The 13,602-nt window shown below is 40.1% G+C and overlaps 1 protein-coding gene across 1 annotated transcript in view; it reads left to right on the plus strand.

Annotated features, from left to right (window-relative positions):
- BAZ1A (bromodomain adjacent to zinc finger domain 1A) overlaps positions 1 to 13,602 on the plus strand; it is a 120,193-nt gene that overhangs the window by 35,545 nt on the left and 71,046 nt on the right. Inside the window, 1 exon segment of the mRNA XM_019519920.1 lies at positions 7,554 to 7,697. Coding sequence (XP_019375465.1) covers positions 7,554 to 7,697 — 144 coding nt within the window.

Here is a 13,602-nt window from a genome sequence, read left to right on the forward strand (position 1 = left end):
AAAAAAAAAAAAAAAAAAAATCAACCATTTTTGGTAGTATGTAATGGCAACCAGGGGTGACAGTTACATTCTCCACTATTTCAGGCCTAGTAAGTCTGACCAAGGTCTCATGGTGTTCTGTCCTTTTCCTTTACCATCAGTGTCAGAGCTAATCAGATGTGCCCAGTTCCTTCAAAGAAGTACCAGTTTCTGTTGCAACGTTCAGTGGACTCAGGCTGTGGAGGCCAGCACAGAGAATGGGCAAAGAGCAGCAAGACATTTTCTCTTGTTCTCCTTGAAGGTTGTGTTAGGTTGGATAGTTCTAGCAGTGGCGTTGAAGAGACTGGATCTTGTTCTAGAGTCCCAGAGACTGACTGATTGACTCTGACTTAAAGGCTGAGGTATTTGTAATGATTTAAGATGAAAAAGACATTAAAGAGAATTAAATTTAAAAGTTTCTTACTTTCCTAGTCCTTTGAGGGTCTCCTTCTATGCTGGTTTCATAACATGTAACATCAGAGAAGATGTCAACCTTGCTGATCCATCTGCTGAAAGGCCATGGTGTAGGAGAAGCATTCTTCATAACATGTTGACTTCAGGAGTGTCTAACTGTAAGTAACATTTTGAAAGGATGAGCCAGAGCTGCAGTTCTCTGCCTCTGCAGTTTGAACTCCATTCTCATCCTTTGGTTAGGCATGATGCAAGATTTAACTCAAATCACTGGGTACTGCTTGTCACTGTAGTTGAAATAGAGTTCTCTGCTTAAAAGTTGCCATCTATGTGGCCATAAAACCCATAAACTTTAATTCATACCAGTTACCTTGGTTTCTGTTAAGGCACAGGACACTTGGTGTTATGTTTTTCCTCTTAGACTGTTGAACCAAAATTTACCCGTATCTGGATGACTGTCTCCTGAGGGCAAACATGCACAGTTCTAAAGACCTTCAGCTGTTGATCAACTGAGAAAAATCTTTTTTATGATTCATGTAGAGAATCACACTAGTAATCAGAGTGGCCATGAAGTTCATTCAAGTTGAGGTTTTTTTCCTAGAAGAAATGATTCCAAAAGACTTCCTGAGAAGTAAGGGACCAGCTACTGCAAATGATAGGTCTTTAAGGCTTCTGAAACAACTGAATCTGACCCATAGATCAATGTCTCCTGTCAGATTGCGTGTGAATTATACCATTCACCACATTCCCTTACTCTATCTATTAGCAATCTGCTGTTCTCTTCATGGTTTGCTGCATGATAAAAATGGGTCATATCTCAGGGAAGAACCCAAACTCCACCATATATTCTGTTCTAGTCCTTCAAGTGACATAGTAGTTTTCAAGCTAATCGAAATGTGCATCAAATATTAAAATAAATATCAACATACTTTTGAAAATTCAGCTTTGAACAGGAATGGGAATTCAGCTAATACTTCCAGGACATTATGGAGCACCATCAACATCTTAGTAGTTTACATTTGTTTTGTACAGAAATAAAGGTAGAACACACTAAATCTAGAATTTAAACAAAGAAGTCAGGAAATACAACCCCCCCCCCCCAAAAAAAAACAAAAACAGAAAACAAACAAACACAAAACAAACCAAAAAACAAAACCCAACAGGTTTACTTAGTAGCATAAAATGGACCAGGCATTGTGCAAACCCGACTTGAATTTTCTACCGCTTGGGTGCAAGGGGAAAAACTCAAAACCTTTAATCTTTTTGCTTGTTGTTGCAGGTTGGGGTGAGATGGCAACTTTGAATGGATTTCTTGGGGCTGGGGAGAGATGGGAGCTCTCACAACATCAGCATGGTTCTGTGAATAAAATATGTTGTATATTGATTTCAATTTTGTGAACAGTTGACATCATGTGCACACTTAAGAGAGCAGTGTGCCTTTGTATGCATGCAAAATAGGAAGCATTTTCAGAATCCCAAGAGAAGCTGCTGGCTTTCTTCCATACTATCTGAAAGTTTAGGTATGGAAATTCAATAAGGATTCTTTCTCTGCCTACTTCTCCCTCCTAGAAATCTTCCAATTGACATTGCAAGGGTACCTCTCTCTATTTCTAACTAACCTCCTTCCACTCTGCCCCTCTCTCCCCCAGCTATTTCAAGTATTGCTTGTCCCGGGTCAGTCATTCTTATAAGAAGAACACTTTAACATTGAACAGAACGTAGCTCTAGTTTTAGGTTTCTATGCATAAACAAAAACATTCATTTGGTGGATGGAATCATAATGAAGGAGGACATGTGTTGGCCATGGGCATTGGAGGGAATGGAGTGAAATGTGTTAGTTGAACTTCAAGCTATTTAAGAATGTGTGCAATTTCAGATGAATGTGTCTCAATCCATGCATATTTCATTAATGAAATAATGTACAGCATGTGCTCGCTTAGGATCAGATCTTTTATTTTCCGTACTTGTAAAATTCATGTTGGAGGCAGAAGTATTAATGCCAATAGCATTCCTAATCTGTAGTAGTATGCACAAATCAGGTGATGATTGAGAAATGTGAATTTAACTGGATTGTGTATAGAAAACATCCGCTTTGTTGACCAGGGGGAATGAAGAATCAATCTCTAGGAGTCTTAGAGTTTGGCTTATTAGCCTAGTGTACCATGGTTAGATACAGACTGTGTTGCATCATGCAGAAATACACTGCCCTAGCTCTGATATAGGAAGCAGCATAGCCCTGTTTGTGTGGCATTGCACCCAGGCTAATACCATATTTACTCAAACAAAAGACAGAGTTTTCCTCCCAGTTGGTAAGGAGAAAAAAAGTCCCTCATCTTTATAATCACATGCAAGGAAATCTAAATATGTTGTCTATTATTAAACTGCTACCAAAAGCACTGTGTGTTCAGCAATGGAAATCAACTAGGAAGTTGATTAAATGCAGCCAACACTGAGCATGACTATAAGACACATGAGCCACATTGGACAAACATGCACGAGCTAAGGGCTTTTTTGTGGCCCTTAATAAAAAGTAGGCAGTTGCTCCTGCAGGAGGGAACAAGCACTGGCATTTGAAGGCACCGCAACACCAGACTGGCACTGAGAGGCCACAGCAAGCCCCAACGACCTCCCCCAGTGCCAAAAATGCTGATGAGCCTCCCTCTGGTGGCTCTGCTGTTAGTTCTGTATTCCTATGTAGCTGTTCATACTGGAATGTTATAAAGCTAACCTAATTAATTTAGAAAACAGTTTTAGAACTAAAGAAACTATTTTTTGTGGCTTATCATGCAAGGTGGGAACTAAAATAAATTTCTTGTTCAGTTGATGAAGGTAGTACTTAAAAGCTTAAGAACTTAGTGCCTCACAATTAAATGGCATAATTTTGAGAGTTATTATTCAGTAAAGTTTTTACTTCAGTATTCAGATGTTTTCTTTTATGTGCCATAGGGTATGAAATAGGGTATCCATATGGCACAAACTTGAAGAATGTGAGAAATATTGAAAGGAAACAGACCTGCACTCTCTATAGGCAGACTCCAACCTGCTTAATGTAGAAGAATTTTGCAGCTAATAGACCTAGGTTCAGTGCAGTGAAGTCAAAAGGTGTTTGTTTTTTTTAATTTATGCATTTTCAATACCAGAAGGGATCAATATATCATCTAGTCCAGGGGTTTCTGACTCATCTGACCTAGCACGCCCTGTCCAGTGGCATAGGACCAGTCCATTGGCCAGATGAATGACGTCTGGCCCTGTGGGCAAGATTGGGCCCAGAGCCTTCCCCCACTTCCCTGCATGTCAGATCCAGTGCAGGCCCTGCCTTCTCTGGCAGGTATGGAACTATGTTGCATGTGGCACCATGCATGGCTGGTCAAGGACACGTGTCATATATGGAGTCTGCTCCGCTGACCAGGGGCATGGTGGGAAGAAGCCTGGGTGCTTGACTCCCCCTGCATGAACAAGCTGCTGTGGTGGACTTTTCTCCATGGTGCTGCTGGTGCTCCAGTACTGCTCCTTTCATTCAGGTGCTCTGCAACCATACAGGCGAGAGCCCCAGCAAGACCACAGCTTCTTTATGCAGCAGCATCCAAGTGCCCAAGTGAAAACAACAGCCTTGGAGTTCCAGCAGCTCTGCAGGAAGAGGTCTAGTATTGTGGGTGCTTGGTTGCTGCTGCAGGAATGTCCTTTAATGCAGCCAGGGTCAGGGCAAAGTCTGCAGGCTGTGACACCTAGCTCTGTGGGCTGAATCCAGCCTGTGGACTGTATATTTGACACCCTTGATCTAATACAACCTCTTTTATATCACAGGTCATTACATTTCAGCCAGTTTCCAATGTAATGTGTCCAAATAAATATTATTTATGATATATTTATCCATTATAATAAATGAGTCCAGTAACTTTTATTTCACTAACATGTTCCTTCCAAAAAGGTATCAGGTTTTGACTTGAATAGAATGGAGAGTCTTCCATCTTTCTTGATAAATTGTTCCAGTGATTACTTACTTCTTTATTTAAAAAGTGTGTTAAGGATTCTTGGCACCTGCCTGGATCAAATTTATAAAACATGTAGTTTCTTAAAGCCAAATTTCTTCTCCGAGTGGAGACGAGACATGCTGCTGAACTTACATACAGATAAAAATAATCTGTGTGTTGATTTTTTTAAAAAAAAGTATTGTGTTGAAATGCTCATTGACTAAATATTCAAGTTTTCTGAAAGCTTGTCCTTATTTTTTTAATTATTTTAACCTCTATCTCTCTTTTCTTGATTAGCACCATTTGTAAAGTTTAGCGTAAGTTACTGCATTCAGCCTGTTTTAACTTTAGCCTTTATGTAGTTATTTTAATACACTTGTCAGTTTTAGCATGTATGAGCTCCCTCTGGTGGCTCTTTAAAGATTAAACATCACAGAATGATGGGTTATTGTCAACAGATGTGGCCTTAGACACTGATGCTCTTAATACATTTTAAAAAAAATTGCAAATACTTGCCAAATGGAACCAGATTTTTTTAGGGAAACTTGTTTAGTGTAATAGTTAAGTATTACAATAATAGTGTAAATATTTGGTGCAACTTCTTACAGACTTGTTCATCCAACAGTGTATCTGTGTAGTTATGTGCTATTAATATGGTCTCTGTAAGACAGAAATATGTGATACGATTCATTGGGTGTCTGACCAGTAAGCATTAAGTGTACATTTATATATTGAGAGGGAGGACTGAGGCCACATACAGACATTTTATTTCTACAGGAAGAATCTCTGCTCTCCTGGTAGAAACCATGAGTGTACAGGTGTTTCAGCCTTTTTTCTCAGAGAAAAAATTGTGGTTCTGGGAGAAAAATAACCTGACTCCAACCAGGAGAATGAATGTTTATACACTTTCCCACAGCTTAACTCCTCCAAGAGGCCAGGAGAAATGGAGCTGCAGGAAAAGGCTTCTGTCCCTTCCAGAGATACAGGGTCACCCTGGTGCAGAGAAGGCATAGGAGCAGCTGCTTTTAGCCTTTCTAATGACAGGGAAGAGAGGGGAGAAGCCAAGCCAATACCAGCAGCTCCCCACCAAGTCCTTGAACACTGGAGGCCCCAGTGTGAGGAATGAGCAAGGGTCTAGGCCCCACTTGGCTCAATCCACTCAGCTCCCCAGTAATAGCAGCTGAGCAGAGGGAGTGGTGTTGCAAGCCTTCTACTTGCTTTTCACTCTGTAGTCTGTGGAGTGAGAAGTGGGAAGGGAGTTTTTTCCCTGCTGTTGTACTCTCTCAACCTTTCTGAACTCAGGGCACTCCTCACTGGACTCCAGGCACTCTTCTATAACTTTTATGAATTGAATGCCAATTTCAAAAAGTGATTTACAGTGCTCATCTCCTTGCAGAGAGGCTGGGCAGTGGAGGGTCATGGTTTAGCCAGTCAGGGACAAGACTGAGCCTCCCCTTTTGCTGTTTAACTTATCTGCCTATCTCCGCATGCCTTGTAGCACCTTTCAGATGATATGACATCACCCTGGTTGAGAATCACTGTTTTGAAGTGTTGCTACACGTTTCTTTTACTCCCACAACTGACAGAATATGAGCAGAAATGCAAACTTCCCTCAATTTCTTTGTCAGTGCCTCAGTCTTCAGTTGAAGGGATCTTGGAGATGATCAGTACTTTAGTCTTCATATGGTATGCTAAAAGTAGGCACAAGAGTGCCATTTGGCATTAATTATAATAGCAGTTTTTCTGTCTTGGAAAGTTATTAACTGATTTACTTTGTCAGTCAATCTACAGCTTTTAGGGGGGAAGTGTCCAGCTACTAATGACTTGCACAGTATTTGAAATAGCGGTGAAAGGTTCTGTATCCTGCTGTTGATATCTTAAGCTGTCAAGTCCCTTACTCTGTCTTCTTCTAAATGATCTGTCTTTAAAAACATTACATGGTCTCTGTGTTTTTAGTGAGTTAGTGTTTCAGAGGGTAGCATTCTGTAATGGGGGGTAGTTCTGGCCAAAACCAATGTAGGAATCAGCCTCTCTTAAAATGTATTGATGTGTACCCAGTATTAATCTTTTAAATGAAGTGATCTCTAATTATCCTTCTAGACGTGTTCACATATTCCCACTTCAAGGGGATGATCATGCCTTAAGGTTGCAGTTCAGAATAATTTGAAAAGAAGGATCTGTTAGTACACTTGTCGTCTTACCTTGCCTCCACATGTGTGTGCACACACACACGGACTAAGGACTTGGTTATACTTAGTTACAATGTTAGACAACATCTGTTGTGTGCAATGAATAATTGTTATGGTGCAGATAGGTTCTGAGAGATTATGCTAAAAATAACTACCTAGAAGTTCCAGGAAAGGATGGAAGTAAGTTGTTAAATATTGTTTATGATATATTTATCCATTATGTTAAATGCGTGTCAATTATGCATTTTTCATAACATAATTTTTAAAGGAACAATATTAATTAACTAGCATTTATGGTAGCAAAGGAATGGATTTGCTTTTTTGTCAAGTGTGCGCGCGCCAGATGGAGCTGTAATGTGTGTCAGGAGATAAAATCGGCCATTATAAAGATTAGATACACATGATCATTTTAGCTTTGTTTATTTAGGTCATCAACATAGTGGAGGATGATCTTCTAGCATAAATTCTTTGGCATCACAAAATCCTGTGTTTTCTCCTTAGGTTACTGTATAAATTAATGTAAAAGGTTTCTGTAACTATCTGATTTCTAAGTAACAACTAACATGCTTTTAAACAACTTCATTTTTTGTCATTTGGACAAAATAAGTAAAAAAGCTTTTACTGCCATTGATTGCAAACTAAACTGTAAGAAGACATCTAAGTAAACAAAGTTGCTTTGCATGTAATAATATGATTTTGCTTACATTCTCATAATTTGCTACCCTGATTGGTCAAGTTGGTGTGTGTATATATATAAGTAGGTAAATTTGCACTTTTACACATTTTATTTGTTATATGTAGCATAATAGAATTCATATACTATCTAGTAACTTTTTTCTTTAATTTTTGCAGTAGACAAGATGGTGTTGCATTAAAAATTTACCTTTCAAAATTGGTGAATGAATTCTGACTTTTTTGCATCAGCGGAGTAATTTTATGTTTATAAAATGTTTTTACTTTCCAGATTGCAGTGCAAGATTTTGGAAGTCATACCTCCAACACATCACAATGGAATGGCTAATGGCCATATCAACAGCACTGATGGAGACACTATTGTCATCAGCGATAGTGATGATTCAGAAACACACAGCACATCTGTGCAAAATGGGTAAATGATGTTTGTGCTAATGCATCAACATTTTGGATTATATTTTTCAGAATGAGGATAACCTAGTTTAGTGGTGCTTGTCATGTTTGAAGCAGATCACTTGGTGTGCTCTCAGCATATTCAGCTGGTTGAGCAGTCTGAAATGAACATTCACAGATGTCTTGTGTTGCAGACTTGGCAATTTGAGTGCACTTAGCCAGAGTTTTAGTAAGAAAATAACCCAGGTGTAAGAAACATTATTTTATTTGAGATGGCATTGTCTTTAGGATTGTAGTGGCATACAGTTTTCTACTCTGCCTCAGAGCTCTACCTCTTTTCTAGGGGGTTTCTCAGGCTTGTAGACAAATATTTGTTTTGGGGTTTTTTGAGCAAAACTATACCATATTTGTAACATTAAAAACATTAATTCAGGTTTATTACACTAATAATACTTTTATATAGAGAATTCACCTTAGTGTAAATAAGGAAAAGATAATACAACGTTGCCTGTTGTTCTATTTATTTTATTATTTTTGTTGAATGAACCTCTCTCTTCCTCATTATCCAGTTTTTCCTAGAAGTTTGATTAAGTGTATCATATCCCCATTGATACAGAAAAATTTTCAGAGTCAGTTGTTTGGTTTTGCTATAGGTGCAAGTAGGAAGAGCAAATGGACTGGTACAATCTTTTGTTTAAACTCTGTCAGTGGTACAAATAAAATTTGATGATGAGAAATATAGAAGAGAGATGAGAATTTTCCATATAAAAAATAAATTCCTTTTGGTACCATTCTGACAGTCTAGGGCATAATGGAGATATTGCAGAATTGGGACTTGGGCTCCACTTCTGCAAACTTATCATTAAGGCTAGACACTTGTTCATTTTGGTTTTTGGTCTTTGAACTTGATTCAGTAGTGCTTTGTTAGTTAGGGTCCATTTAAGCAGATCTTCTTACAAGATCAGGACTTGTACTTTTAAGGTTGTATTCTAATCTGAGATGACTATTATAGTATTACTATCCCATTTCCACAATGTATTTTTTGACTATGGAAATATAACAGTGATTTTGATTTCAAAAGAACGTGGAAAGACTACACTGGGTAGATCTTTTTTAACATTGTGGGTTCTTATTTGAAATTATTTGGGTTTATCTTGTGAATCATGTCTACACACTTAACAGTGGTAATATTGCATGGCACACCTGAAAGGATCTCAAGACATCCCATGGTACTGCAGCACCCTGGCTGAAAATCACTGGGCTAAAGTGTGCAAGTTATGAATGTGTAGATTCTCAATGGCAAGTGTGTAGAAGGCAATGTAGCTTTGCACTTTCTAGACGGGGTTAGGCACAATACAGCCTGTCAAGTGATTTCTCTCCAGCCCATGGTAGGTCCTGCTGCCCCCAGGAGCAGAGGTGCCACCTGGCGTGGCCCCATGTGTGGCTCTCAGGCACATTGGGAGCTGTAGTCTGTAGGGTTGGGAAGTGGGGCAGGGGTGGCACAGCAGCTAGACTTGGCTTCCTGGCAGCCCCCGGAGTGGTGGCTTATTCTGCCGTCACACTGCCAGCATCTGCGCTGCCACTGCCAGACCCAGCCCTGCTGCCTGGGCACCCCAGCCTGTCTAGCCTGCACCTACTGCTGGGGCACCAGATGGAGTGGGCGAGCTGGTGGGGTCTCCATGGAGGCTGGCTCAGGACCCCCTCAGGCAGGGCACACTCAGCTGAGAGGATGGGATGGGATAGGGCTGCAGGTGGGTGGGCGGAGAGCGGCATCTGGGTGTGGGATGGGTGAGCAGGGATGGGATCATGAGCCAGTGAGGAGCCAGGGCCCAGAGCAGAGCTGTGATCTGCTTCCTGCATGTCCCTGTGATGGGCACTGGTTCTGTGGGTAGCACCAGCTAGCTCCTGCCTGCCAAACTAGTGCCTGTTGCAGGGATTTGTGGGGAGTGGATTGTGGTTCTGCCCTGGGCCCCAGCCTTATGCTGCCACCACCCCATGATCAGACCTGCTCACACATCCCACTCCTGGATGCCACTTCCCACCTGCCTGTGGCCCCATCCTGTCTGCCTGAGTGTACCTTGCCTGTAGGGGTCCCAGGCCAGTCTCCATGAAGACGCACCCCACTTCTTCCAGCATCCCTGGTGATAGGTACAGGGCAGATGGGCACAGGGCTGGATAGGATCAGTTGGCATCGCCCTGTATCCCTTTTCCCCCATTTGTACCCAGCAGCGTAAATAGCCATGATGGGGGGCTGGGGCTGGGGCTGCATCCCCCTGGCCTTAACTGCTCACCAAAACTCCTTAAGTGGCCTTCCAGCCCAAATTATTGCCCACCCTTGTTCTGGACTAAATCAGAGATTTATAGCATAAGCTTTTGTAAGCAGTGGACTTTATCAGATGCTATGAAGGGACATCTTGAAGAAATAAAAGGTGTTTGTGATGGGCTTCATGGTTAGATGCATGCATTTCTTCTTGGTAAACTACTGTTATGTCTGGGTGGTTTTGTTTGATGTACAGAACATTAAGGTGGTTCCTCAGTTTCTTGGAGAGAGTAAAGCTTGTCAGAAAAGGCTGAATGGTATGTAGAACAGAGTAGATGGGTTGCCTGGAATCCCTTTGGTATGATATTCATCTGCTTTCATTTGTCAAGAAAGAAAATCAGTGTACCTGAGCAAGTTTCTTGTATAGTTTGCTTGCAGTCTATTTCATTCAGCTGAGTGGTGGGGTCAGTGAGCATAGGTGGGTAATGAGCCACCTTAGTCTAAACACAGGAAGAAGGAAGAGTAGATTTATACCTTAAAGACTAACTAAATGAGATATGTATAGCATGAGCTTTCATAAGCAGCAGGCTTACTTCATCAAGTGTGTCCCTTCACAGCATCTGATGAAGAAATAAGCTTGCTGCTTACAAAAGCCTATGCTATGTTTGATTTAGCTAGTCTATTAGGTGCAACACCACCCTGCCTTCTGCCCAATTTCAAACATGTATTGCTTCATTTGAAGCAGCTGTGGTTTGAATAAGGCGGTAGTGTAAAGCTCTTGTGACAAATTGAGTGCTGCTAAGAAAATGGTCTTGGTTTCCTGTCTTTAGTAACATTACATGGATCAGAGTTGTAAGAGAATGCCTTATCACATGATAGTAGAAGATATCCACTGACTCCTGTTACAGGAAGTGTTACTACTCTTTAGGTGTTATATAAATAAAGGAAGTTACTGGATGCTCTTTTAACTAGAAGCAGTGAGTGGATATGACCAAATGTGAAACACTGAGCTTCTGACCCTGTAACATGGACCAGACTGAGATTAGTTTTTGCTGTCTCCTGTCTGTTAATCTATCTGCTTATTTTAGAGAGAGCTCTTAATACACCTAGAAGTGAGCAGCTCTGGGAATAGAAGAGCTTCACTGCTTTTTTTAAATAGTTATTAGGTGTATTTATGGCATAATTTTAGACCATCTTAAGCATTGTTGTGCAGATTTTCCCTGAATAGGTAACTGGGTTGTGCACTAGAAAATAAATGTGTTACCCTGCATAGAGTGAAAGTGTAAATTTGTCTTTGTATGAGAGGCTAATTTTAGATGGGATTCATCATCCTACCAACCTGCACAGGCCACATGGCTGTAGTGCTACAGTCTGGCAGGGGCTAGACTTTCAGTCTATAGACTGGGTGTGGATAAATGGTTGCTGCCCTTTTGGTGTTATCTGCCCAACTGTAGATCTAGTAGTTATTTTATTCTTTGGTGCCCTCTCCATTCTCTAGTTTGACAATTATCCTGTTTGGACTCCTGATGGATAGGTGTATCTTAACTTATGAGCTTGTAGAAAGGAATTTTTCTTCCTTTTCTGCTTCAGTACGGGATTATGGTCCCTCACCACCGTGATAGAAAATATTAAAAGTTTGTAATTCCTTTTTAGAAAAAACAGATTCAATCCCTGCTCCTCCTTCTTGCTAGACAATATGCAGAGATAGAAGATAATAGGATAGCAGATTAGAACCCTTGTATGTACAAACCTCTTCTGTTAGTTGTTCCTGTTCCAGGTGCTTTAAAATTCAGGGTAATTACTGCTAATTTATGCAGCCAGGTGCATCTCTTCATCTCCAAATAGGAACTAAAGGAGGTGGGACTATCTCTTTGAGTCAGAAGAAGTGTAGGCTAGGGAGAATGTTAGGAGCATTATTGTTGCCTCTCTAAGCTTAGGCTGAGTGTTTATGTATTTTATTGTTTTTCAGTTAGCAGTTATGCTGGACCCTGGGGCAGGGAGGTAAATTTGGTATGTAGTATAGGGTCTTTTAAAGATCTGATTATTAAATACAGTCTATGGTAATATATTGCTATAACTGGTAGAATAAATTTATGAGACTAGACTTTATTCCTTGGCCAAAGCAACAAGAGGTTCAGGTTCATTTGATGGTCATTGGTCTCAGTTTTTCTTGCATCTGGTGTTGGTACTGGGAATCTACTAAAAACCCATGATGTGTTTAGAAAATACTTCCATTTTACTACTAGTGATTCTAACTTACTTTGTCTTCCACTTGAATATTGGGTGATGAGAGAACTTTTTTCTTCTTATTATTCATTCATTTATTTATTCATCCATCCTTTCTTGAATAAATGTGTTAATGTATAGGAGGAAACTAAACATTTGGGTTCATATGTAGGAAGTGCTCTAATACAAATCTTCATGTGACCTTAACTATTCTGGAGGGTTTTGTTGTTGTTTTGTTTTGGTTTGGTTTTTAGAATATGGAAGATTAACAGTGAAAAATTTTGATCCACAGCTGAAAACCTATAAGACGTTATTTTCTCCAAAATGTTCTTCATATGCCTTTCAGTCCCAAATTTAAGAGGCATGCTTAGTATTAACATGGTTAATGAATGTTATGCCATCAAATCAGCAGAAATGTTAAAATTCCTGTTAAATAAGGCTGTACTGAATCCCTAATTAGTCTCTGTGACCTATATATGAGGGAAGATGGCTAGTCAATATATTAAACAGTCTTCTGAGAGAGTGATCTGTATGAATGAGGTAGTTTGACACATCTACCCTTTGATAGATACCTGACTGTATATAATTAAGGATAAGATTTTTGGCACTGTAATAGTAAGTTTGGGGGAGGGAGGGAGGGAAGGAAAAGGGAGGCAGGAGTATTCATAGAAAGGTTGCCAAGCAAGTCTGATGCATGTGTACAGCAGCTAAATGATCCTACTGAGGGCATTTCGCTAGTACGGAGTATTGTCTCATGGGAGTAGTTCAGAAGGCTGGTGTGCCCACTCTTTTTCTAGAAGCTAGCACCCCTGGTTGAACTACATCCCTTTGTCTGTTGTGTTTTTCCATTCTAACTTAGTGTGGTGGCCTACGTCCTGATTAATGGTTTCCTTGCCACTGTGACAAAATCTTAGCTTTAAATATAGTATACCCAAGACCTTGCATTAGAGTTGTAATCCATAAGTCCAGTGGATATATTGCCCTGAACAAGCCTAATACTTCCTTTTTGGACCGTGTGTAGACTGGGTGGTAGTGTTTTTAAATCAAATAAATAAAATTTTCAAGAAGCTATTTGGACCTTTAAAATTGCTAGATAAAAAAGAAAGAATTCCTCATGAGATTTTTTTTTTTTTTAAGGTCATGAAAAGAGCTGTTTTGGTACAGCTTCATCCTGCTATTTAGTCTCCCAGACCCACATTTGAGAAACAGGCTTTTTTTTGTCATCTTGGTTACAAAAACTCACATACTTTCCATCAGGAAAACATTCAGTCTCTGCTGTGCTCCTCTGATTTGTAGTAAACTAAATGGTTTGGTTTGGTTTGGTTTTGTTTTGTTTTGTTTTTTAGTTCACTCTGCGTCTTGTCAATTACTTCCTTTTCCTCCCTTCTCCCCACCGCACCCCCCCCCCCCCCAAAAAAAAAAAAAAAAAAAAAAAAATTTT

Source organism: Gavialis gangeticus, unplaced genomic scaffold (genome assembly GCF_001723915.1).
Source record: "Gavialis gangeticus isolate Ggan-Ray unplaced genomic scaffold, GavGan_comp1, whole genome shotgun sequence".
Classification (NCBI taxonomy): domain Eukaryota; kingdom Metazoa; phylum Chordata; order Crocodylia; family Gavialidae; genus Gavialis; species Gavialis gangeticus.